Source organism: Aotus nancymaae, unplaced genomic scaffold, assembly GCF_030222135.1.
Source record: "Aotus nancymaae isolate 86718 unplaced genomic scaffold, 86718_ANA_hifiasm-v0.15.2.pri h1tg000059l, whole genome shotgun sequence".
NCBI lineage: Eukaryota > Metazoa > Chordata > Mammalia > Primates > Aotidae > Aotus > Aotus nancymaae.
In genome coordinates, this window is record NW_026988473.1 from 26,611,857 (window position 1) to 26,639,119 (window position 27,263).

The 27,263-nt window shown below is 43.6% G+C and overlaps 1 protein-coding gene across 11 annotated transcripts in view; it reads right to left on the bottom strand.

Annotated features, from left to right (window-relative positions):
* Window positions 1-576: 576 nt before the first annotated feature.
* The window catches only part of EHF (ETS homologous factor), a 63,243-nt gene continuing 36,556 nt past the window's right edge, over window positions 577-27,263 (bottom strand). For 8 of the 11 annotated variants that reach the window (XM_064365033.1, XM_012452328.2, XM_012452331.2 and 5 more), the window contains exons 2-9: window positions 20,325-20,424; window positions 16,445-16,690; window positions 14,063-14,125; window positions 12,147-12,215; window positions 11,956-12,024; window positions 6,842-6,904; window positions 5,059-5,254; window positions 577-4,955 (exon numbers count right to left, since the gene is read on the bottom strand). In XM_064365033.1, the coding sequence (XP_064221103.1) occupies window positions 4,856-4,955; window positions 5,059-5,254; window positions 6,842-6,904; window positions 11,956-12,024; window positions 12,147-12,215; window positions 14,063-14,125; window positions 16,445-16,690; window positions 20,325-20,424 (906 nt within the window). In that variant the 3' untranslated portion in view covers window positions 577-4,855. The remainder of the gene's footprint in view (window positions 4,956-5,058; window positions 5,255-6,841; window positions 6,905-11,955; window positions 12,025-12,146; window positions 12,216-14,062; window positions 14,126-16,444; window positions 16,691-20,324; window positions 20,425-27,263) is intronic. The other 3 variants (XM_012452327.2, XM_064365035.1, XM_064365032.1) reach the window with 1 other exon arrangement.

Here is a 27,263-nt window from a genome sequence, read left to right on the forward strand (position 1 = left end):
CAAGCTCTATGTGATCTGTTCCACCAGTACCTCTGTTTCACTATTTTTACTATTGCTGGTCTACTCTGGCAAACAGACCTCCTCACTATTCCTTGGGCATGATAAGGAACACACCCACCTCAGGACCCTCTCACATCCCTTCAGTATGGGTTACTCCCCCAGCTATCTCTGTATCTGCATGGCTCCTTCCTTTAGATCCTTCAGGGCTTTACTGAAATGTTTCCTTCTTAACACTGCCTAAATTTACAGCATACCCCTATTGTATTAAGTGCTCTAGCACTCTCTACCTCTCTATATTTCTTTACTACACATCTGATATGCTATGCTTTATTTATTTGTGCTTTTTTCTTGACTGTTTCTACTCAATACAACATAAATTTTATGAGAGCAGAGATTTTTGTCTCTTTCATCCTCTGCTATAATTTAGTGCCTAGAACAATGTCTGGCACATAGTAGATGCTTGATAAATGCTTTTTGAGTAAAGTGATGCAGAAGCTGTATACATTCTGTTGCTAGAGACTAAGTGCATTTTCTCTAAGCTCAGAGTTGAATGGCTGTTGAAGAATAAAACACACATTTCCAGGCTGGTCTCTGTGGTTTTTATTAGTGTTTCCTGGGACCCATTAAACAAACATATTTTGAAAAACATAATTCTTTCATAAAACAGGAATAGTCTGAATTTCATATAGCTTAAAGGGAAAGATTTCTGATTTTTTTTTTAATAGCAGCAGTAGAGTTGTTTCCCACAAATTGTCAACCCAGGAGCTAGACGGGAAGAAAAACAGGAATTATGCAGATAGCTACAGAAAGATTAATCCCAATTTAGTTAAACTTGTGAAGGCTTGTACATTTCAGAGGTTCATAAGACACAATCTCAGCAGGAGTTTTTTATAAATGCTCTATCTCTAGTTCCAGAAACTGAATTCAGAGAAGCAACACTGAGGATAATTCAACTCTGATATTGTGATTGCTGTGATGTTCTTTCATTCATACAGTAAGTATCTGCTCAATAAGTAACTACCGAGATCTATTGCATCCTACATAATTAGACAAGCTCCTCACACACATGGGCCCATGCCATGCACATAGTAGGCACTCAGCAAATGTTTGTTTAACTACAGAAGAATAATATAATTGCCTTCCCTCTTAACTGTTTACCTTTTTCTATACTTGATACATTTGGAAAACAACATGCTTGCAAAACTAAAATCTAACATGCATTATTAACTTTATCAAAAGATCCCTATTTTTCAAAAAGAAAAAAAGTAATAAAAACCAATCCCCAAATACTAAAACTTAGTACTGCTTTACACTTAAATAGCAATTTACATCATATTGACACATTCATAATCTTCATTGGTTAAAACAGGTCAAAGGTTGATTACTGGCTTCTCATACCAGATAAGTCTCACAGTTCCAAATAAGGCAACAGAATTCTCATCCAACATATGTTGACTTATAACCCAATGGCCTGTTTTGGTTTCATTTCAGCGCAAGTAGAAGGCAAAATAAAGAGTCTCACAGTAAAATGTTCATAGTAGATAATATGTCCTTGAAGGTTGTGCCGTTGTGCTCTTATTCCATTGAAAATGATTCACATCCCAGTTATAGATATGGTCTCCCAATCGGAGGAGTCTTTCAGGAGACATTCATTCATTCATTGAACAAATATGTGTTGTGTACTTGTCTCATGCTAGGTAACAGAAAAATAATAGTGATTGATAAGACATAGTCCCTGTCCTCAAAGAGCTAACAGTCTAGCAAGGCAGGAACTTTGAGAAAAGACCAATGTGTTCCAAGGAAAACTCAACCTGGGTCTGCCCTTCTTAGATGGCACATTCAAGAAACTGTTGCTTATGTCCCTGGGAGCCAGGGCCTTGCTTAAGTCTTACCAGGTCAAATATCGAGCAGCCTCAGATGATTTGAGCCTAGTAAAGTCTTAACAATGGATTTGGTGCCTCAGGTTCCCGTGAAAACCTAATAAGAGAGAGCCCTTTAAACTCAAGCATAAAAGGAGTTTAAGGATAACATATTTAGGGACCATGTGGACTTTCAGCACAGGGGAGCTTCTCAAGTGAGAGCTGTGTGTCCCCAAAAGAAAGGAAGGCTTATCCATGGGACTTTGCTCTCCCTTTCAACACTGTGGTGGGAAGTACTCTGTTCACACCCCAAGTTGGCATAGCTCAATTACTATAAGTTCTCCAAGTCACGAACACCACATAGAAAATGCTGCAAACTCAAGCCAAGACAATAGAGAGATATGCTGAGAACTTAATACTCCGGCCTTAATCAGGCACCAGATGCCAAGAAACCTTCACTCTCAACAAACAACACTATCTGCTAATTATCTGTAGAATTGTTGTAGTTGGTATTCTCCACATTCACTTACTCCTTAGCAAAGACTGCTCTTGAATGGAAAGGTTGCAGAAAGAGCCAAAACCAATTTGGAAGAAGTAAGAAACTTACAGGTTTAAGGAAGGGTGAACTCAGAGAAGGATCTAGTCTCCTTAGATGATGAGCAGGCAAAGCCAGAGAAAACCTCAGAGAGAGAATTAGCAGATGTCTCTAGTAACATCACACAACTCAGACACACACATACACACAAGTATTCATGTGTTATACCCATTCAAGTAACTGGATATTTAATTTATTCTATGTAATGAACAGTCAAATGCTGAGAAGGCCCCATAGTTCTTTGGCCTTGCTTGGAAAGCAAGATACGTCTTTTCTGCAGGAATGTCTGAGTTGCAGAGTCAAGATCTTTGCTGTTCATTGTTCTTTTTCTCAGCTATTGCAGGAACTGTTACTTGACAACACCAAGTTAAACCTTTGCAGAAATGACCAAGCCAGGCAGAAATAACAATGGATTTGGTTGCACCTTCAGAAGGTTATTCATGGGTGCTCCAAGATCACCACCTAGAATGGTTCTCATTATAATTAGGACAAATTTTAATTCTTCTTACTTCTAGCCTTCTAAATATATTACAAACGCCTTGCAACCTTTGAATATGAATTGCTCACCTCTGCTGGCTAAGACACTATGGTAGCTGCTCTATTAGTTGACGAAGAGCACTCCCTCTTATAGATATGTGTCTTCATTTGCATATTATTGCTGGAGAAAGGGAGGTAGAATGGAGGAGCAAGCCAAGGACCTGAGAGAGCCAGAAAGAAAAGTTACAGAAGGGATGAGAACATTCAAATCCATTTTCAAAGTGTCTACTGATTCATGTTCTTCCCAGATTTCATGGCTCAGTGATAAGTCTCCAGGACCCCCAGAACAATTCCTCTATTGAAGAAGAAGCTTCCAGCTCATTGGTGACGATAGTGCCTGAGCTGAGTTTTCTGTTTGTCTTTTCGCCCTTTCTTGATTTTCTTAGGGAAAAAAAAAAAATTCCTCTGAGTACAAATCTAGGCAACAAACCATTCACTTGGAGTCAGTTCAGAGAAGACAGTAAACAGGTAATCCAAAAGACAAGAAATTATAAGAATTAATACCTGCAAAGTGGATTTTCCCTGGAAAATCTTCTCTTGGTGTTTCCTCCTACAATATGATTTTAACTCTGCATTGTAATCCTGTGAAAATGTCTTCTATTATAGTTCCTGCCACATTACTATCTTTACCTTATCTGACATTGGCTCTCATCTGGGGTTCTGAAAAGAAGCACCTCTTTGTCCCTAACATTTAAAACATGAAGATAGGTTGAGGTTGAAGTCTTGCTTTTGCTTCATTCTAAAAGACTGAAAGACCTCACAAATGTTTTTCTTCTGAGTATAAACCACCATCCTCATGTTGACTGACTAAACTGGTGGTTCTCAATCAAGGGCAATTTTGTCCCCAGGGAACATTTTGGGTTGTCACAGCTGGGGAATTTCTGGTGTCAAGTGGTTAGAGGTCATGTATGGATACTGATGAACATCTTACACTGCACAGGAAAGCCCTTACCACGAAGAATGCTCCAGCAAAAAATGTCAATTGTGCGGATTGAGAAACTTTGGACTATAGGGATACAAGAGTAAACTCTTCAGCCATTTCCATACCACTGTCTCCTTTTCCCAACTTATTTTTAAGCACTTGGAACAAAAAAGAACCAAGCTGGTCTCCTTCTTTTTAATAGCTAGAAGTGAGCAGACAGGGCAATTAAAGTATTTCACCAATCATCCAAAGGGGGAGGAAGGAGGACAGCCCTGGCATCAGGTAAATCATTCTTGAATGAGTATAAAGACCCCACCATTATTCTTCTTGCTGATTTAAGCATTCTAAGTCATGTGATTATGCAGAGATTATAGCCAACCTTGGATTTTTGAAGTCCCCATTCTCCACTCACTGGATCCTAAGGCTCAGGTTCAATTTCCCAGCATCCGTCCAGTTTGTCCTAACCATCTGAGACCCTAGAATTCAACCCAGCAACCACGTTCACCTCCCTTGACGAAGCCATGTGGATGCTCATGTGTGGAGGATGCATCACCTTTTTCTAAATCATGTCTCATGCAAAACATTTAATGCCCTCTGATTTTTTTTTCTTTCTCTTAGCAAGAAGCACAAGGCTACAAATCCTGTTACTCTTGCAGTGAAAAAGAATTCACAATAGAGGTGAAAACATATTACAACCACATACAGCATCATAGTTCACAGAAAACTGTGTACGTTTTTTCCCCATATAGGACATACTTCAAAGTAACAAAATAATTTTTAATCAACTGTAGTGTTTCTTCTTCCCATCAGAAGTAGTTTCTTTTTCCCCTCGTGGTACATAAATATCAGAGAAAAGTCGTCTTTGAAATATTTACGTCCAGGAGTTCTTCGTTTGTGATTATTTGGTGTATGTTTTGGCTTGTGTCCAAAGTACTGGCAGCTTCAGTTTTCATTTTCTCTCCATCCTCGGGCATTCTTCCCAAATTTATATACCAGTCTTCGTCCATCCACACGCTCCAGAATTTCTCTTTTGTAGTAATATCTGTAACAAAGGAGATTGCATAAGGTGACTGATCAGATGAAGGTTGCTAGGTAAATAATGGGTCATGCAGCCTTATTGTTTTCCGAGACATGAAGCTCCTCACCTCATAGCTCGGCTGAGCTTTTCATAGGTCATACTGCTGTTATTCTTCTTTTTACCCCATAGCTGAGCCACAGCCTCTGATTTCAAGAACCTGAAGATGCCCTCAGATCGGTCTTCCCATTTTATTAATCCTGGATTCTTGTCTGGGTTCAAAAGGATGTCACGGATGAATTCCCACAAGTGAGTCCCTCTCGGGTCTGATGAAAAGAAGAAACGGAGGTTACTAATGGCCTAAGTCACAGCAAAGATAGGGCAGAGAGCATTGAGTGATGTCATCTTTTTCTAAGTAGAGATACTCAGTTTTCCCCTACTTCTCAGGGAAGATAGATTACAGAATCACCAGATGTTAGACGTTAAAAAGGTATTTAACAATAAATTATCACAATATTTTATTTTACAAATCAGGAAACTGAGGCACAGAGAACTTAAGTGACTGGATCAGGGTCACACAGCTAACGAGTGACATAATCAAGAGTAAGGAATAGGTCCTAGGTCTCCTAAGCCAGGGGGACGTTTCTTCTGATTATGTGAATACACAGATTGCTTCAGGTTCATTTCAACCTGTTACTTCCCCAGAGAGCAACTCTCAATCACTTTTATTTAGTACCTCAACCAATTAAATTGCTTTGACTCAGCAACTGTGCTTCAGCCAAATGCAAATCAATAAGGCTCTACAACGTTAACTTCCAGAATAGATGAGGGTGGTAGGGAAGCGGGTGGTCACACTGGGATTAGAGGACCCAGTTTGAAAATGAAGCCACTACTGCAATGAGATTATCAACCAAATTCAATTTCGCTCCTACTGAATTTGTGATGTCCCACTCCCACTCCATCCAACATACTGGGGGTTGCATTAATTCAGTTTTGTGGGATGGTGCACAATAGCAAATAGTAAAGACATTCCAATTCCTTATAATTTCTGGATTATACCATTTTTTAGGCGGGGGAGACAGGGCATCACTCTGTGGCCCAGGCTGGAGTGCAGTGGTGCAATTACAGCTCACTGCAGCCTAGACCTCCCTGGCTCAAGCGATCCTCCTGCCTCAGCCTCCCAAATAGCTAGGACTATAGGCATGGGCCACCATGCTCAGCTAATTTTTGTATTTTTTGCAGAGATGGGGTCTCGCCATGTTTCCCAGGCTGGTTTTGAACTCCTGAGCTCAAGTGATCCAAGCACATCAGTCTCCCAAAGTGCTGGGATTACAGGCATGAGCCACTACACCTGGCCTGGATTATACTATCTTGATTTCTTTCTGTGTTCCACCCGCAATTCCATGTCTCTGATATTTTGTATATGTTCATAAGATTTTATTACTGGGGGAGATCCAACTCCAAAGAGCAGAGTTGAATCTTAAGAAAAAACAGTCATTTCTTGGAATGATAACTCCACAAAGGTAGGAGGCCAACATTCAGCAAAAGAAAGGATGAAACATCTCAGCTGTTTCTTCTTCTCTCCCTCCTCTTCCCACCCTTTTCTTCTGGGAGAGATGGAAATCGCTAACCCCATGCCTGCAAGCAGTTCTCAGGCACTGGGTGTCTCAGTTTTAGAGCACATATGACAGAATGAGGAAGAAATGTCCAGTGGGGCTCCACTTTGAGAAACAGCTGCAGAGGGAGGTTATTTTGCTAAAAAGTGATGCCTCTGTTTTCTCACTCTACCCTATTTGGGGTGAAGACATGAAGGCATCAGGCGGAGGCAATATTTGCCTAAAAACTAGTGGCCTCACAGATATGCCCGATGTGATGGGAAGGCCCAAAGGCCATCTGAAAGCCAGCCAACTTACTGTGCTTTTTGGTGTGGCACTTGGCAGGGGGGTCTTGCTCCTTTTTCATCTCAGGTGACTCTGCTAAGGAAAAAAATGAGAGCCTTTAGTTGACCTATTTCCTGTAATTCTCCTTTTCATTCATGCATCCACTCATTTAAGCAATGTTTATTGAGCACCTATTGCATGCCTGGCACTCTTTGAGTATGTGCTAGTGAACCAAGCCAAACAAAAATGATAAATGCTATGGAGAAAAACGATGCAGGGTAAGAAATGGGGATAGATGTATGGACTTGAGAATAATTTGCAATTTAATATAAAGTGGTCATAGGAGACCTCTCTGATTCCACGACCTGAAGGATATGAGGGAGACGGCCATGTGGAAAGGTTATGGAACAGCCTCCATGTGTGAAGATAGAAGTGCAAAGGCCCTGAGGTTGATGTGTGTTTGGTATGTGTGTGGCTGTAAGAGGTAGAGAGGGCTGAGCTGAGGCTCTGATCATTAAAGCCTTATGGGACTTTTAAGGACATGACTCTGAGAAGATAGAAACCATTGAAAGATTTAGATCATTGAAAGGTTGTTTTTTTTTTTTTACATAATACAAAAATGTAAACATTTATAACAAAGAAAGATGGCTTTTAAGCCAGAGGAGTGCCCTTTTTTGGCATGCAAAGTTACATTTTAATCAGCCTGACAAAGGGGCCATTGAGTGGCCCAAGCTCAGTACAGAGGGCCACAGTGGACTATGGAAACACAGATTAGTTTAACAAATGACTCATTATGGCAACCCATGCGTGGGACTGTTACCAAAGAAGAGATGACGGAGGCGGACCTGGGAAATAAAAATTCTTCTCAGAAAGAAAACTAAGTGATCTAAGCTGTATGTGTGTGTGTATGTGTGTGTGCGTGTGAGAGAGAGAGAGAGAGTGTGTGTGTGTGTGTGTGTGTGTGTATTGGGAGGACCAAAGCAGATCTTACAAAGACTCTCACACTCAAAAACTAGCCATTTTTAATACAAAGCAGTCCCTGGGCCAGCAAACCTGATCTCTTCCATGTGCCCTTCCTCACCTAGGGTCCTCTGACCAGTGTGGCCTTCAAGGGCATCTGGACTGACTGAAACCACATGTGAAGGGACAGGGTTCATAGCATCCATTTGATTATCAAGAGAGACCTATTATTCAAAAAAGCTATGAACTGCTGACCATTAGCTCCTAATTAAATTGGTTAAGAGAAAAAAAAAGCTACTGTTTAATGAGCACTTACTATGTACCAGGCACTGTACTCAGCACTTTACATGAATCACTTAATTTAATTTACACAATAACTATATGAGGCAAGTACTAATATGATCCACAGTTTTCAGCTGTGGAGGATCTGAGAAACAGGGAGGTCAAATGATTTGTCTACAGTCACACAGCCAGAATGTGGAGCCAGGATATGAACACAGTTTTGAATCCAGAAGCTTTACACATAACCAAGATTCTATGTCATTTCCAGAAATGGTGGCCTGTACATAATATCCCTAGGCACATAACAGATTTCACATAAGCCTTTCCTACCAAGAATTAGGTTCACTTCTATAATGCTCTTGTTAGTGGAAAAGATCATTTCAATCTGACAATTCGATATTTCCCAACGTTCATGGACACTTTCACCCATCTTATCACCCAGCTGGTCAAGACTCAGCGCTCCCAGCAATTTCTCGAAACGTCATGGCAGGACGAAGAGAGGGATTTAATAAGACGTGAGTAAACTAGAAACCTCTCATCCTGGTTAAGAATTTCTCTCCTGGCATTGTCACTAGCAGAGCCTGCACCTGACTTGAGTTTCTCTGAAATGTGAGAGGACAAATTCGCAGGAAATGCAAGGAGACTTCACTCTCCCTCCCTGGAGGTTGTAGGTGAGGTTGCAACATCCCATCAGGATGTGACAATATTGCGACAGGTCTGGCATCCACCCCGGTTTCCAAGTGATGCATCACTCTGACAGGGCCACGTTGTACTGTAGACAAAGAGTGGCATTTACCCAGCAGGCCACAAGCAAAGCTCCTTTTCAAATGACATCCAGGAGGGATGCAGAGCCATTATTTGAGAGCCAGGAGTTGAATTCAGAAAAATACAAGAGTCTCTCAGTGTATTGGCCTCGATCATTGTTTGTGGATTCCTAGTTGATCTGGAATCAGTTACTTTAGAGTTCAGGTACCTTTGTGAATAAAATGAAAATCTTGGACCCTCTCCCCAGAAAAATGTGCACATATGTACACATGAAATTTTTTCAGCAATTTCAGGGGGTTGTGGCCCGTGTAGAAGTCCATGGACTGTAAATTTAAAGCCCCCAGACTAGATAAACCATGAGGAAATATTATTTGAGTTGTCAGTCATTTACCCAAGCTAGACTCCATCCAGCTTAGGAACGTTCTTTTTTTTAAATCCCCACATAAAAATCTTTTTGTCATAATAAAGGGGAATAAGCAGTCAAGGGCAAAAGAAGAACTGAATTTCTTCCAGCCCCCTCTGCCTGTCGCAGTGTGCAAGAGTAAACTGTGGAATCACTGGCCTGCCTTACCACCGATATCTTTTGATCTCTAACCTCGCTTTAATACGTGCCCTAGAATAAAAGTTAAGACCTTTGAAGTTAGCCATGTGGTTAAGTGATTCATTCTTATAAAATAATGGCTTGCCCTGGAGAAGTTGTCCAGCCTGGCTTTCTCTTGCTCGGCTCCCAGGCACTCCAGGCCAAGGTCTCTCCAGTCCAGGCAGGGGCAGCAACAAGCCACAGGTTTATGATGCAAGTGTGAGAGCATGACTTCAGCTAAGCTGCTTCACAAGAAGCAAAGATTAGAAGCATTTGCCTATGATTCAGCTGTGAGCCATTTCTTTACGGGATATACAAATTTCAGTGTTCTAATAGACCGTGCCACCCTAGCTTTAGGCTCAACAAGTCAGTGGATAAACACATCAAGCCCGAGCTGGCATGACAGGCTGGAGGACTGTCGAGCAGAACAGGACACTGGCAGCGGGCATTTTATGAAATGGGCAGATGACACAGATGACAGAGAAATCAAAACAAAGCCTGTTTCCCCACCTGCGTTTATCACAGAGGGCATCAGTTTACACTGAGCCTCGCCTTAGCTCAGCTGGTAACTAGCATTAAAACATAGAAAGATATTTCACTGCATTCAGTTTCATGGGAGCTTGAAATATAAAGACTCAGGCAAATGACAAAGGTTTTTCCGGGGGTTCTGGTTCCATCCAGTAGAGACTATAAACTATTCTGAAAGAAACTGACCCATATAAGGTTGTAATTAACTATCCTACTGAAGGGCTGGCTATTACCCCAACGAATACACCAACCCCAGAGACTGCATTGACTCTTTAGGGCCTGGGTGGTTGATCTCATTTTCCAGCCTGGGTTACAATCACAGGCTAGGAATGGGAGGCTGGGGAGAACAAGGATCAGGAGGCTAAAGGAGAGCAGATTCCTGAGCCCATCTTAAGAAGGACAATTAAAAAATACAATCGGTGAACTCTGGAGAGAATGAGTTCCTTGCTGCTGCAAATGTGAAAACAGAAACTGGCCCCTAAGGCCCGTATTGATTTTGAGCTTCTAGAAGGTGTAAGTCAAGATATAGAAAAGAGGATGTCCCGCCATCAGGGCAGCAGAGCTGTGGCCATGACATTTTGGTTTCCTGGGTACCTCAAGACCTACCAGCCCCTGAGGCTCAGGAAGTGAATGGTTCAGCTTCATTCTTAGCTGGAATCTTTTGCCATAAACCAAAGACCCACCCAAAAGGATGGAAGGGTGTGGGAAGTGACACCGTAGGAAGTTGCAGAGGAACTCAGAGTGTGACTCGGGAGGTTTCCTCAGCCCTGAAACCCATGGTCTTGACTGAGTGGCAACGATTGCCACAGAAATTTGACCCTTGTTCGCTCAATTCCCCCAGAAGAGCAAATATATGGCCAAGCCTTGCCAGTGTTTGATGTATTTCCTAATTTTAACAAATATTTCAAGTGACACATAATGCTAAGGGCTACTGGGGGAAGGAGAAGGCAAGAGCTACGCTGGCCTCAGCTCTTAACCTCAATTCCAGAAGCATTTACACTGGCTCCCAGCCCCATCTCATTTAAGGGGCTTGACCCAAACAAAACCTCAAACCAAAAACTTTCATTATTTCAGTTCTCAAAAGCAAAAACAAAACCAGAAAAAAAAAATAGGAAGCAAGGGTTGCAGACTAATTTCTTTCACAAAGACTCAATTAAATCCCAGTTCTGAAGTTGCCCCAAATTCAATTCCAGGAGAGGGGTGCTATCACTTGTGAATGATGTCTAAGTGCCATTTCATAGACCCAAAGAGATCCACAAGTTTGTACCCAGATCACCAGAAACCATGAGATCCTCTTTCAACCAGTTCGCACACTGTACATGCCAATAAACCTATTTGTAGGTGGGGGTGGTAATTTGAAATCCCCTCTCCCAGACTCCCAACATCCCAACCTTCTCATCCAGCGTAACCTTGGTTAAGAAGCATGGATAGCCCCAGTTGCGTTCAATCTTAACCAAATGCAGCTAATATGAATGTAACTCATAAAATGCAGGTGCTCTGACTGATTAGAGAGCACTGATGAGTCATCAGAATTAGACTTAAAAACTGACAAAACAGTGTAATTGTGGGGATTCTGGAAGTTTCCAATGGCTACCCCTTCACCTAGAAACCATCACTACAGGGTAACAGACCTTTGAATTTCACTATCGGGTATTCTTTCTCTAAAGCCAGATGTAGTTTGTTGAAAATTAAAAATAGCCTTATTTCCCATAAGTATACACAAATATGAATAATTTCATCAGCTATACTGCAAGAGTAAGTTTTCGTTCAAAAGAAAGAAAAGCCTAAACAACTTTCATTGTCACGTCACTGGTATCACAGGGGCCAACATTTTGCCGAGAGGATCCCTACTGGTCATCTTCAATGTACAAATACTGCCTCAAAAGCAAACCTTGTCTAACGGCAACTCCATCCCTTTCCTAGCCCTTTAATGAGAAAGACTCCAGTAAGGCAGAAATGTCGGTTGTTGGTAATTCCCACCAATTCTCCCTAAGCATAGGCACACCCAGCCTCAGATGTGATGACAACTTACCAACAGGAAGGTGACTGGTGGTTGTCATGGAGATCTGAGCCCGGCAGAAAGTTTTGCTGTCCAACAAATCTGTGTCCATGAAAAGATAAAGGACATTTAGAGCCCCCACTCCACCTCGTAATAGAACATTGTGGCTATTAGACAAACAGAATAAGAATGTAAAGGGCCTTAAGTGTCAGAGAGTTAGTTACCTACTGTGCTACCATAGTTGGTGTCATATAAATAGTTCTCATCTTTCCAGGTGTTCATAATGGAAGGGTCTACAAAAAATAGAGAAGGAGAATGGTCAGCGATCACTTTCCCCAGGGAGAAGAGGCTGTGTTTTCTAACTCACTGTTCATCAACAAGGTATGGAGGGTGAGGAGTGGTCCTCAGAGACGAGGGATAAGATTCTGCTTCAGCCGTGTTACTTTATAATAATGTCGTCTCATTTGCCTTTCAGCGTCCTCAGGAAATGGCCTCATCCATGTGTTCTATACCTATCACATTTTTAGGGAAGTGAGAGAAGTTGCAAGAGTGGGAACCTGTCCTAGACCAGTGGTTCCCGGGAATTTTCCTAACCCGGCTTGGCACTGTTTTACATTCTACTGCATAATCGCCAGAATATTTTTACCCTGGGGTGTGGTGAGGGGAAGGCCTTGTTAGGGTTAAATTGATTTAAAGGTATAATAAATAATTAATAAGCATCTTTGTCTATTAATATCTTCTTTGGAGCGTTAATGATGTTTCTTTCAGGAAGAGTCTAGTCTGTCTCAGACTTATCACAGTTTCTTAGTTGCTGAAATACAGAGATTTGCCATCCAAGTTGGGTGACAGCCCCCTCCCTCTAGGTTTTTCCAATTAGCTTAGAGGAAGACATAAAATTCTCAAAAAAAAAAAAGAAGACGGGCGGACAGTGTTACTAAATCAAACAAGCACCTTTTAAGAGTGGAGCCCCATCACAAAGAGGAAGCGCTCTCGTACTCTCTCTCTCTCTCTTCTATGTGCTGTAGTACGCACAAGCACGTCTCACTTTGATTGACTCTTCAGATTTCAGATTCAAGGGGAACTCCCCTCCGCCTACCCCAAATGGAGCTCAACTCCCACACAACCCCCAGATCTGGGCTGGTCTCCAACAGAAGCATTCTCTTTCTTGGCTAGCCAAAAGCTGTGAGATCTCTCACCTTGTCCTCACCAGAAACTTCCTGCTTTCTCCTTACCACAGACCTAGGCTACCCTCAGCTCCCCTCCTTGCTAGGTTCTGAGTTTTAGGGCTGGGGTGTAAGCCACTGGCTGAGTTTCATTTTGTTTTTGTAGCACAAATGGTATAAAACCTGACTTACTGGCTAAGTCCTCCTGTTTACGACATAGGGATTTAGCTGGTATTTTAACTAATAGCTACGTGTTTGGACACCCCAAGCCCAATCTCTTAGGGTTACACCCTCTCTCCTTGTTGGGTCACCTTGTACACCTGTTGTTGTCTCTGAAAACAAACTGAACCAGAGAGGTTTGGGGGTGTTGGCCCCTCTATGAGCTTCTTCTCCCCTCCTCCTAGGGTGGACCTTCTTCTCCACCCTTCAGCTCAGCTTTTCTGAACTGGCAACACAAGAACGTCTGGATGGTCAAGGAGGAATTATCAAGTTATTTGGGACCTCTCCAGTATTCCCTGGCTCCTCCGGTGGGGCTATCTGTCAGGTCAAGCAGGGGAGGGGGTGCCATCCTCCCGACCAAGTCCTGCATCAGTCTCTAGGGCAAGGCCAGGTCTGTAAAGCACAGAACATCCAGGTGGCCCATCCCCTGGCCTCTGAAGAGAAGGGCAGGGCTAGCAAAGCCTAATTCACATGCTTAGCAGCTATTCCTTTTTTCTTTAATAATGGTAGGCCAGTCCGTAGGAAGCAGAGAAGTGTGGCTCCCCATAAGTCTATAAATCGGAAATAGGTGGCAGTCACTGGTGGCAAGGGGAGGAATGAGGTTCATGGTGAGGCTGGCCCATTGGGAACAGCCAAGGAAAAGGCCTCCCTGTGTTTTTTGCCAAAACACACTCCCACATTCTCTCTTGCTCTCTCCCAACTGTCCTCCCCGGGGCTCTGCCTGTCTAGGTTGTCTCCCTTTGTCCACTACTACTCACCAGTTTGTTCGGTCTTGACAATGACATTGTGGGTGGACTGGAACAGGTCACTACTGCACTGGCCTGTGAAGGACAGATTGAGATAGTCAGAGAGGGCCCAGATGGAGCCAGAACCGGATGCTTCAATTAGGACAGAACTGGCTTCTTTGCAGAGCCTCTGCCATCCTACTACCTGGTCACCTATGTTTGTTTATGGGAGGGGGTTTCTCTGTCAGCCTCTACAAACTCAAGCCTACAGTCCCTGGCCCCAGAAAATCAGGAATCTAAGACACTACATTAGAAGCAATTATTTGATGTAGTATATTAAAGGCATCCAGTATGGTGGAAATAGAATTTCAGAAGCCCCGTTTTTCCACTGCTAGATATGAAGAAGGTATGTGCCCTTCACCTTTCTGGGTCTCAGTTTCCCCATCTGCAATGAGATTAAACTAGATAAGGTCACTAGATGACTTCTAACGTGCTTGCCCATACTAAGATATGATATGAAAATGAAAATACAGGGAAAACCATTTTAACTAGCTTGATTCTTCCTTGATTTTAAATCTAATCAAACTCATCATGATTAGATCCAATCTATGATATGTCTGGATAAAATGCAGTGATTCTTTTCTTATTTATGCTTCAGCACACATACAAGCAGTGCACATCACATGACTTTGTTTGCTTGCAATACCTCTCCTATTATCATATATAAAAGCATATATATATGTATGCTTTTATATATATATGTAAATACACAAATAAATCTACTGTATTTTTCTTCCCCAGACAGATTTTAAACATCTCAGGAGCAGAAGTCATGCCTCTAACCTCTATGATATTCAGTCTTCCCACCTGTAAAATGGGCACAATATTTACTTTGTCGTAAAGTTATTAAATGAATTAATTCACTTACAGTGCCTAGTATAAGTAAATAGTCAATAAATGTAAGTTAAAAGAATGTCTATAAAAAGGCAAACAACAAAAGAGTGAGAAATCAGGCTGGATGCTAGGAACTCAGAGGCTACAGCAGCATGCCATGAGACCGAACAAGCCATGGGAGGTCAGAGACAGAAGGTCTAAGGTGGCCACAGCACCTCCCAGGCCTCCCTGCTTCAGGCCTCAATTAGGGCAAAGCTTTAAAGGAGTGGATTTAATTGCAGGTGGAGGTAAATATTTTTAATTCTTCAAGTGTAAGTCTGATCTTTCTGAAGATTCCTGAGGGTTATTTATAAAGCCTTGTTTGGTTTGATTCTAGTCAAAGAAATATGAGCAGCCACCAATGTGAGGTGGGTGGGAAGCAGGGCGTGGCCAGGGAGCTGGATGACATCATCTAAAATGGCCACCGCAGCCACAAGCTCTGCTGCAAAGCCCCAGGTCCTCTTCAGTGTTGATGGCTGTTGCCAGGGTATGACTCTGGTTCACAGCCCTGGAGCTCATGCTGCCCCAGCCCTGGTTACTTGCCTAAACATGGGTTCTACCAAGACATAAATGCCTTTTCCAAGTGCAGACAAGCCAACTCCCTGTTCTTACATATTGCTACTTTCCAGGATGCCCATAGTTCTCAGAAGAGCTAGTTTTTTACAGCCACTGTCGGGGAAATCTTATGGCAGCGTCAAAGCCATGCTGAAGGTCAGTTGTCCACCCTACCAGGTCTTACATGTCAGCACAGGACGTGTGCGTGCATGAATAATCTACCGTTTAAGGACAACATCTGGAATGGTGGCCCATGCTGTGCTAGGGGAGCCTCAGAGAGACAACTGGGGCATTAGGGCAACAGAAATTCCAGAAACCACCACAGAAACATTCCCCATACACGTGTCTAGACCATACGTTCTAACCATTTTTCTAAATCACAGACCTTTTAACAACCTGCTGAAATATAGTGAGTCTTTTCCCCACCCAAAACACAAACATAGATCTAATTTTATATAACTTCTTCCCACCCTTGGGGCCCTATCTTAAGAACTTAGGTCTAGAAGATTGGTTTTGTGTGTGTGTGTGTGTGCGCGCGTGCGTGCATGCACGTGTGTTTTAAGTAACCAGGATAATCTTTAACAAGCAAGTGATTGGATGTTAAACTATTGAACTCTGTTTGCAAAGGAAAGAAGAAAATGTTTTCCAAGGGTAGTAAATATTCTGTGAATTCCTAGCCAGCTTTTGTCTTCTTGAAAATTATCTCCATAAGGAAAGAATTAAATTACATTGGCGTTTATAAGGGATTAGACACACCAGGTACCCTGGGCTTCAATCCTGTCCTCTCATCTTCCTTGCACTTCCCTGTCTTAGGACAGGGAGACCACTCTTTCTTGTCCCTGACAAAGAATCCTATCATCTGCAGAATTTCTGTTCTTCCAGCTGGCTCCTAGCAGGGTAGGGAGAGACACAGAAAGAGAAAATCACCGTTCCACTTCAGATGCTGCAGGTTGCTGTAGAGGAGCTGCCCCGCCGTCCCCGCTGCCCGGGTGAACTCCTGCAAACTCATGCTGCAGAGGTGCTCGCCGTTGATGTCGAACTCTTGGAAAGGGATACAACTGGCATCCAGCTGGTTGGTGTCCAGGAGGTGCTGGAGCCACTCCCACACCTGGTACTTGGTCCAGTACTGAGGATGAATTTCATGCCACTGGCCTCCAAAAAACCCGCTGGAAACTGCAAAACAGGAGGCAGCCTTGTGAGTGACCCCTGCCTGTTTCTGGCCATAGTATCCAACACAGAGATGCAGTGTTGGCTGCCAGATATCTTGGAGACACAACCACAGTCCGTGTATGTGCCGGCATGGTGGCTGGAGCGGAAATGCATCTGCATGTCCTCCCTAGCATGCTGCCTACGCCTGGGCACTGGATGAGGACAAGAGAGCTGAAGTGCTCGGAGCTCATTCCCTATCTCACCCGAAGTAAAATATCATGAAAGCTAAAGCATTGCTATCATTTCAGCAATTTATTAGCTCGTTGTCCATACCTAGATAGTTATCTTCCTCTTTTCTCTCACTCACTCTTTCCCATTTTTTCTGTCTTACACACAGACACACACACACACACACACACCCCCCCCAAATTCAGACCATTTGCAATCAAAAATAAGGCCTGAAATTAAGGTTCTTTTCTCTACGATGCCTTTGCTTTTCTCAGAGTGGTTCAGATTATTGATCTGCTAACTGGACTGATATCCCACTGTCCCAGCCTGGTCATTAAAGCTATCATGTCACTTCCCTACTCAGTTACCTTTAGTAGGCCTCATCATCCACTGAAATTATGTGTAAAACTGCCTAGCTAGGCATTGACACTTTTCACTAACTCTTCAAGTACACAATGACTCTTGTCTTTTTTTCTGTGCTGTTCTGTCTGCTCAGCTTGTGTTCTACCTCTCACTCCTGTTGAATTCCTACCCATCTTTCAAACTCTGACCACCCCATAAAGTCATCACCAGTTCCCCAATTTGCCTCAAGGGCTCACTGTCCTCTGACACTCCAGGAGACATGCTTGGTATTTGTCTTAATGGCTTTTGTCATGTTCTGCTTTTTTCTACAAGTCTCTGAGTGTCGTCTTATTCTCCTTTGTAAATTGTATCCTTGAGGTCACAGACTGTTTTACTTATCTTTGTATCGCCTATAAAAATGACCTCAGAGACCTTGCCATAGTAGATGTTCACCGTATACTTATTTAATGGAATATGTTTTTGAAGAAGACACAAGGCAAGCATCTGAGTAGTTGGGAGGTGCATTTACAAGATGGTGCATTCAGATACCAATGAAGAAGTGACGTTCATTCAACTGCATAAATATTGTTGAGCCTAATATGTGCTAACCGTCTATATATGTGACTCATGCTCACTTCAAAAAACATTCCATAGTCTGCCCGAAGTTCTGGGGTGATGGAAAAGACAGAGCCCGCATCTGGGGGCATGGAACAGGACTGAGAGATCTTAACAGTTCCCTTGGAAATAGAGGTCGGGAAGGAGCTCTCCTTCAGGAAAAGTGAGTGGCAGGGGCAAGGGGCAAAGGCTATTGCATCCCACCAAGCTGAAGCAGGGGAAATCCAACCCAACGTGACACATGGATATTCCCACAAACTCAAGGGTGGACCAGTAGAAGAAAATGTATTGCAAGAAAACTGTCTCTAACTTTTTCTTCAAGGTCATGCCAGATCATTTCTTCTCAAACTTTTAATATGATTGTGAATCATCAGGGAATATTGTTCAAATGCAGATTCTGATTCAACAGGTCTGGGGCGAGGCCTGAGTTTCTGCATTCCTAGCAAGCTTCCATGTGATGCTGATGTTGCTGGTCTATTGAATTACAAGGAGCTAAAGGCTTCAGAAAAGCTTGACTCCCATAACGCCCATGGTCCAACCCACAACACCCTCAGAGAGACCGAAGAGGAAATGTTTCTGAACCAATCCCTCTTCTTGTTCATTCATTCAGAATTGATCCACAGCTTCCAGACCTCAGAAGTACTAAGAGCAGGAGGTCAAGTTTATATGGGGCACAAAGGTGACCACCATTAGTAATACCCATCACTCACAGTATGCACTTCACTCCTCAGACCTCATGGCCAAACAGAAGCAGCCCCAGGACCTCAATGTGGGCTCTAAAGAGGAAGCCAATAGTTGGGGTTGGAGGAGGATTGGAACAATCTAATCTAAAAATTTAATCATATGGAAATAGTCCCAAATACACAGACCTTGGGCTGGATGTTTCCATCTCCCCCAATTTTTGGTGCCTCACAAATAAAGCTGTTTATGGATGGGGCATATATTTTGTGGCTCCCCAAGTCTTTCATCTTCCTTTTTCTAAAATAATTGTGATGCTATGATAGTACAGCTCTGTTTTTGGCAACAAGAGGCACCAACAAGAGGCACTTTTAATAACCTAACAGCACATCTAGAATAATCTCTTCTGCAAACTTAATATGATCTAGATTAAAAGGTAGTCCCTGCTAGTGTTTGTTGCTCAAACTTGGGAGAATCAGAGAATTTTGTCTGAAGTTGACTGGTGAGATTCTGCATGAGACATGGAATCCACTAAATTCCTGAAGTTTCAGGAGAAACAATAAAAAATCCTATGAGTTCACATCCACTTTGCCATTCAGCTGATCTCCTTTTCCTCTTCAGTCTTGATCAAGAGCTGAGTTTTCTTTGAGATCTCTGGGATTTAAGAAATAAAAGTGGCAGGCACCCCAGTTCTACTTCCCACTAAACACATTTCCCTAGTTTTCCCCAGAGCAAGCAGGAGAAACGTTGCCTTAATTGAGAGACCAGGGTCCTGGGGATGCCAAAGACTTTCAGTTTTATTTCAGTTTTACAGGGCATCCGAGGTCCACAGCAGAAAATGCAGCTGCCCAGAAAGTACATTAGTTTGGGGGGACAGGTGACCGAGTAAGGGAAGGTCACCTGTTCACCCTTTCAACTGTGTTTGACTGGGATTCCAAATTAGAAGAGGTGGAGCTCCACACGGATCAGCACTTGCTGCAGAATAACTCTCCCATTATCCTCCCACTCCTGCTGCCCAAGCTCTGGTCACCAACAAACCATCTCCACGTTTTAAAGCAAACTCGAACAGGAGAGCCTCTGGCAGGGAGATTAGCGGTGGGTGTGGAATGGAAAGAGGCCCACAGCTCCTAAAACTCGCTGCTGTTGGATACACAGCTGAATGCCTAAACTGGATGCCTTCACAATGGGGTGTGGGGTTCCTGATTCAGCAATTGGTTCAGTTCAGCTTCTACAGGGAGCCACAGTCTTGATCACCAAACCCTCTATAAGCCACACCACCAGGTCCCCTCTTCTTCTAATAGATGTGTTCTAGGTTAAAGCACTAAGGAGAACACCCATTCTCCTGGAAGATGAAAAAGAAAGATTAAACTGTATAACCCTCTCCTTCCTAACATCCATGCAGGTGCATGCACACGCACGCACACACGCGTGCGTGCGCACGCGCGCACACACACACCCCTTTCTCTCCTAGCCTATCTTGATATCCCAGCAAAATACTATTAAAAGCTTCAACAGGGAGTCTTTCCTTTAGGCATCTTCTACCCCATTCACTGCCAGGCTGTCATCCTAGAACCTTGAATTTTGGGAGGAGATGATAGAATATCTCAAATGGGCTTTTGTGGGAACTCTGGGGGCCGGTAGGGAACTACAAAATTGAGAGTTTTCTCCATTCCTTCTTGTCCCACATCTCCTGCTGGATAAAGCCTATATTTTTCAAACATCAGGTTGGAAGAGGAATTAAAGCAAAGAGTCCCCACTACGCAGCAGTGACACCAACACCCATGGGCCCCCTTACCGTTACACGTGGAGTAGCTGTCTGTCCAGGCTGGCGGCTGGTGAAGGAGGTTGTTGCCGGGGTTGAGATTCATTACACCACCTCCTTCCAGAATCATGATCTGTTAGGAGATCAAACAGCCTGTTTAGTCAGTGCCTCTTGGACAAATACCATTTGAAAGTGCAGATCACAGGGTAAATTTAGGAAAAAAATAAAGAGAATGTGTCCTTCCACCCATCGCCTGCCACCCATTGCCAAAGCCTTTTTTGTAAAAGCAAAACTCACGGCAATTAAAAATTTCCAGGTACAATTTTCATATGCATGAGGCAAGTTTTTACAGCCACCCATTCATAAATGAATAATCTCTGATCAGGAATGAAGCGGGAGGAAAATGAAATACCTGCTCTCAGGGCGAGGCTGGCTGGCATCCAAGTGTTGGGTTTTTTTTTCTTTTCTTTCTTTTTCTTTTTTTTTTTTTACAAAAATGAAAATGCCAAGGAGAATTTATTTAAAGTGAAATTTCGATCAATGAAAATCCAAGCCAGTAGCAGCACAGCCCCAGCACCTGTGTGGGAACTTGAACAGCAGTCACACCTGCACACCCAGTAACAGGTTTCCTCAGTGTGGATATCTGCCACAGACTGGGCTGATCATCAGAGGGCCTCAGTCATATTTTAATAGAGCTCTTCAAGTACCTAGCTTTGTGATAATATCAAGAATCAGTTGATTTCTCTGGCAGACACTGACCATTTCTGATAAAGAAAACATTTTTCCTTTCTGGCAACAATTATAACTAGTTTTTTTCTCCTGTTAGAGATCTGGAGAATTTAGTGGGTTTCCTAGCTGACCTAAATAAAAGTGGCTTCCTCGTCTGCGGGATCATTTTCTCAGTAAAGGACTCGGGAGAAGAGATTTCTTCTGTGGGACTCTTTGGATTTTTTTTTATAACAATGTAAACGTTGTACACTTCAGAAATATTGTCTTCAAATGTCCAGCATTCATAATGTCCCTTCTCCCAACTGGGACACTCTCCACCTTGCAGACCAGAGCCGCAACCGTGCATTCGGTCATTCAAACGAAGAGCAGCCTGTTTCCAGATCGCTATTGGGCAATACCCAGAGGCTGTAAAATTCACTTGCTCTTTATAAAATGTTGGGGTGGGGAGAGGAATTCAGCTTTATAGCAGCAATTCATGGAAAATTTTCTGCCTGTTTTGGGGAAATTTTGCATCCTCAGGTATTACCAATGTCCACAGGATTAAAATTGCCAACCCAGAGTATTTTCAGCCCTGGGCATTCCTTCTCCTAATTTAACTACTGCTCCTCTGGTTCTGTGTAGGGCCTGTGGAGGGGGAAGAGGGGTCTGCCAAAGGCATACAAATGTATTTATGTATTCATTTATTCAACAAATATTTATCAACCCAATAATGGGCTGGGCACTATTCTAGGTGCTGGGGAGAGAGCAATGATTAAAGGTTGAGCTAGGCTAGACACAAATATGTATAATGATTATTAGCATCATCATCACTGTTGCTTGGTAAATAATTAAGACTGAATCCAGCCTAAGTAGAAGGTGGAGAAGGAAAGACAGGGTGGGGATGATGGATGTTATAACAGTGAAGAGCCACTGGGCAGGAAGATAGGAGCACTGGATTCTACGTCCTGGCACCATGTATAGGAGCTTTGAAGCCAGAAGAACTGGGGTCAATTCCAAGCTTTCCCACTTGCTAGTTAAGGTTAGTACTGACCCAAGTTACCAAACCTCTCTGAACCCCAGTTTCCTCATATGCAAAATGCACCTAATCATACCTCATCTATACATTGGTTGGAGATTAAATGAGTTTCTGTACCTCGAGCACTTAGCACAAAGTAGGTCACAAATACATGGGAGGTGTTATGATGAGGTGCATCACTAGCTCTGGGGACAACCTGAACCAGAAATAACGCTGGGCCTCAGTTTCCCCAATTTAAAATGTGAAGAGGGTGACTATACTGATTTGTAAGTTCCCTTTCTGAAAACTTCTTTGATTCTCAAAGAAAACAAACTCAAGTCAAATCTTTCCTTTTTCACAATAACTGGGCATTTTCTCATCCAGGTTTGTAGAGCAATTGCCCTAAAGCTAAGAAATCAGATTGGGAACTTCAAGGTGAAAGAAAATCTCCAAGTCCCCAGAGGGGATGGCTGGGGGAAGGAGGGGGGACACAGGGCACAGTCTCTTGTTTGCTCAAGGCTGGGCTTGTTCCTTGCTAGCATTTGCTCAACCACAAGCAGTGGAAAGGTTACTGTTTAACCCTGAAACGGCTGAAGCTCAGAGCCCCGACCATTCGCACGAAGAGATTGGCCATCCAGGCTTAGGGAGGACAGGCAGGGAAAGGCTTCTCTAAAATTGTTTCACAAGGATTTGCCTGCAGGGTTGTTTCAAAGTGGTCATTTCAGTGGCAGCACCTGCCTGGGCCAACTATGCTTCCTGACAAACAGAAAGCAGGGTGATGTGGAGACCGAGCACCCAGGCTTTGGCACTGGGGAGATGCAGGCTCAGATTCCAGTTCCCCGGCTTACTGTGCGTGACCCTGAGACAGTGCTGAGTCTGTCTAACCAAAATAATTCTGATCCTCACTTTCCATACCTGATAAATGGGAACAACCTCAAACTAAATGGGCTGTATGAATCAAATGAGGTCATGCATGTAGAGAGCTTAGCAAGTAGTGAAAAAAAAAAGAATTTAATAACAATTGCAGAACAGTATAGACCAGTTCTCCACCTGTGGCCAAATGCCCATGAGCCCCTCTCCTTAGGGCCGACGTCATTTTCCACCATGACCTTCTGGAAGCATCCAGAACTTCTTCCAACCCCCAGAGATGCCTTTAAGATGACAGGGTGGCAGTTGCCCCATCGCCATCCTCCCGCCAGAGGATGACCTGTGCATGGCACGGCTCCCTGCCGGTACCCCCTTTTCAAGAGAAAGCAGCCAGCATGGTGAGGGGCCCTTTTTTACAGGGCACATTAAGTGGTTACCACTCATAAAAGAGTTTGTGTGGCTTAACCCTTAGTGAGTCAGAGTTCGCTTGAGTTCACCTGGGCTTGTAAGCAAAGAAGGTCAGCGTCTCCAACCTGGCAGGGAGCTGCAGGGAAAGATGCCCTCAGGGTGGGCCCAAGAGGCCCACAGCCAGTGTAACTGAAGGCCTTTGGCCAAGTCCTACCCTCCTCTGAGGCACAGTTTTTCAGGTGCAAAGTGAGGACATTGGTTCCCAACAGCCTCACAGGACTGTTGAGATGGAATGAAATCATGGATAACAATATGACTTGAGAATTGTAAAAAAAAGTCTTATTATAAACAACTCACCCACACCCCATGTGCTAATGTAGACTTTCTATGGTATATAGTCATTGCTTTCTGGGGGTATCAGAAGCAATCTTTTTAATTAGAAAGTAGGGAAATTATTGAATGCTCTTATTTCCGCTCCCTACTTTACCTTCAGCATAGCTTTCATTATTTTCTTAAAAAATACACATACCATCAAATATGTGGAAGTAGAGACTTTGGAATCTGAGAATCCTGGGTTAGAATCTGGGTCCCATTTTTCAGCCATGTGACCTTGAGCATGCTAACCTTTCTGAGCCTCCATTTCTCACACTGGTTTAGAAATGGGAGGACTGGAGGGGGTTGGGGGGAGAATATTAGTTTCTCCTAAGCCTAAGGGCTGTTTTGAAAGATAAATAATTATAATGGATCTTGTCTAGCACCTGGCAAACATGACCACCATCAAATCAGTTTCTTTTCCCTTCCTTCAACATTAATTCTCAAGGTGTTCCTCAAACACATTTTGCTTCTTCCAGGACTGAATCCCCAGTTGAGAGCCTAAGTCAGAATGACTCCACCCTGGGAGTCAAAAGGAAGCTGAGAAAAGGACTTGCTTCTCCCCATTTTCTGCTGGAGGCAGGAACCTCGGATTGGGAGGTAGAGGACAAATCCTCAGCCACCCTAGGTAGTGGTTAAAAGCAGAGTTTCTCAACCTCTCCACCACTGAAATGTGGACAGTCCTTTCTGTGGGGGCTGGCCTATGCATTGTAGGACGTTTAGCAGCACCCCGGCCCCTACCCTCTAGATGCCAGCAGCATCCCTCCACACATACCATGTTTCCGGGGCAAAAATCACCCCCAGCGGAGAATACTTGTTAAAAGCTTGTGGAGGCAGACCGCTCAGGCTTTGCTCTTACTGATGTGCAAGCTTAGGCTGTCCCTTAGCCTTCTTGGACTGCCATTTCCTCTCTTGGAGAATAGGCATAGGCTTGCTAAAGGGTTAAATAAGACGAAGCACCTCAAAGCCCACAGCACAGTGCCTGGTACCTATAGAGTAATTGATCTTCGAAGGTTTAAGAGAATACACTGGGTATCAGAGCCACCTTTGTCTGTTCCCAGGTGGTGTGTATTCTAGGGAGATAGTATAACTTATTAACTGGGCTATTAAAAACTGCATACACACAAAGAAAAACTATACCTTTTATTTCAAACTCAAAGAGTGACATGAGATCAGGTGCGGTGGCTTATGCCTGTAATCCCAGCACTTTGGGAGGCCAAGGCAGGCGGATCATCTGAGATCAGGAGCTCGAGATCAACCTGGCCAACATAGTGAAACCCCATCTCTACTAAAAATACAAAAATTAGCTGGGTGTGGTGGTGCACACCTGTAATCCCAGCTACTTGGGAGGTTGATGCTAGAGAATCGCTTGAACCCAGGAGGCAAAGTTTGCAGTGAGCCAAGGTAGTGCCACTGCACTCTAGCCTGGATAACAGAACAAGACTCCATCTCAAAAAAAAAAAAAAAAAAAGAGTGAAATGAAATGTGGATTATCCAGAGATTTTTTTCATATATATCCCCCTATCCTTTTTCATAGGTAGGAACAATTGGAGGGAATGGTATTTGATTTTGAGACACTATTGATTGTCCTGAGGTTGACATTTGTCCCAAACTTCACCCCTTTGTGCAGAAGTTTGTAAGACTGACAGCTGTGGGACAGAATTCTACTCTTTATTTGAAGAGAAGGAGCCATGTGTGCTACCCAATAGACTGAAGAACCGGCAAGTACATCACGCCAGGCTTCTTGCCAGGACCTATTTAACCTGAGGCAGCAAGTCCCCTACAGATGAGGTGCCATCAACTCCCCTAACATTATGGGCCACTGGGGCTTGGCCAATCTAAAATTCTTTTTGCAACAAGAAAGCCCCATTCTGTGCTGAATGGTAGCCTGAGTCATGGCAGGAGATAGGCCAGCCTCTGCCTCTCACTTCTTAAAGGGCAGTTTCAGGTAAACAGAAACTCTCACAGTGCCCTGAGTTGCAAAGGACTTGGACTGCTTCTGTGCCAGCCACACATAGAGACACATCCCAGATCCCTGTGCCTGCTTCTCCAGGCTTTCTTCGTTGAGGCCTTGCTTCCAGAGAGCATCACCCTGCCCACCACGCACAGGCAGGACCCATGAAGGGAAGCAGGGGGAACAGAGCACTTGGTCGAACCCTGAAGTTTAAGAGTCTCCCATTTTGGCTGCTGGTCAGTGGCAAATACGGGCATAGCAGAAGGTGAGGCCTGGCCATGGAGACTGGATCCCACTAAAAGCTGAGTTGAGAGGACACATTCAAGAGTGTGAGGAGCTTCAAATGCAGCCTAGTGGTGCTGCGTGTCTTGAGGGAAGCTGTTAGGAGAATGAGGGCTCATGACTCAGATGGCAAGGGTTGAAATGTTGGTACTGCAGCTTGGTGGCCTCTGTTGACCTTGGAGAATTTCTATCCTCTCTACAGCCTCAGTCTCCCCACATAACAAAATTCCACTTTGGAACGTGGAGCTGATATGAAGATTAAATAAGATTGTTTGGAAAGTCCCCAGCATAATGTCTTATATGTGGCAAGTGTCTAGCTTATTAGAGGATCTGCCTATGAGTTTCCCTTTAAGCTGTGTTGACTGGCACTGGAGACATCCTTGTGGTAGCGGTAGACTCCTCAGAAGCAGGACAGTGTCATGGTTGGGAGCCCCAGGGTCTTCTGGAGTTACATGGCCACAGTTCAAATCCTGGCTTTGCCAATTTCCTAACAGGGCAAGCTTGGATGAGTTATTTAACTTCTTGGGACCTCAGTTTCCTCATCTATAAAGTAGAGATGATATGAAAAAAGTTGTTGAAAGACAACAGTGAAATGATATCTGTAAAAATGCTTGGAAAAGCATGACACATCGTAAATATTTGATAAATGTTTGCTGGTTTTCATAATAATGATCATAATCATACTTGTAGTTTTTATTTTATTGAACTCCCAAGGAGAAAATTGAGAGCCAAGTTCATTTCAAGCAAGGCTTCAAACCTCTCTTATCTGTACAGTCTTCTCCAGTTCCAGCTGACTGGCACAGTTGAGCCTAGGACTGGATCTCCTTGCTCCTCTCTCCCTATTCTGAGGGCTGATGTGTAGACTTTGAACTATGAACAGCAGGGTTTCGACCCTGCATGCAGAAGCCATGATGTTCCCCTCTGACTGGGCACAGTTGTTACTCAAAGGACTGAAAGCCATCCCGCCTGCCCCGCTGCTTCTCAGCAGACACACTGCCAAGGCTGCCAAGAGCAGTAGCAGGGCATATGATCCGAAGCTCTGGGCTGTCAAAGGCTTTGCACTCCCACACACCATGGCTGGTTTGCAGGTGCAAAAAAAAAAAAAAAAAAAAAAACCAGGAAGAGCAGCATGTCTAAAATGCGAGTCCCTGGCAGAGAGCAGCTGAAGAGTTTCTCTATCCTCCGAGTCCCTTAGCACAGGGAATGCTCCATTACTGCAAATAATAAGGTTTGGGATTGGGGCTGGTAGGTACAGAAAAGAAAGAAGAACCCCTGGGACTCTAGCAGGGAGCTGGAACCACACATCCCAAGACCCAGGAGGCTCTGCTCAGCCCCAAGGTTCCTAACCAGGCAAAGGACTGCTCCA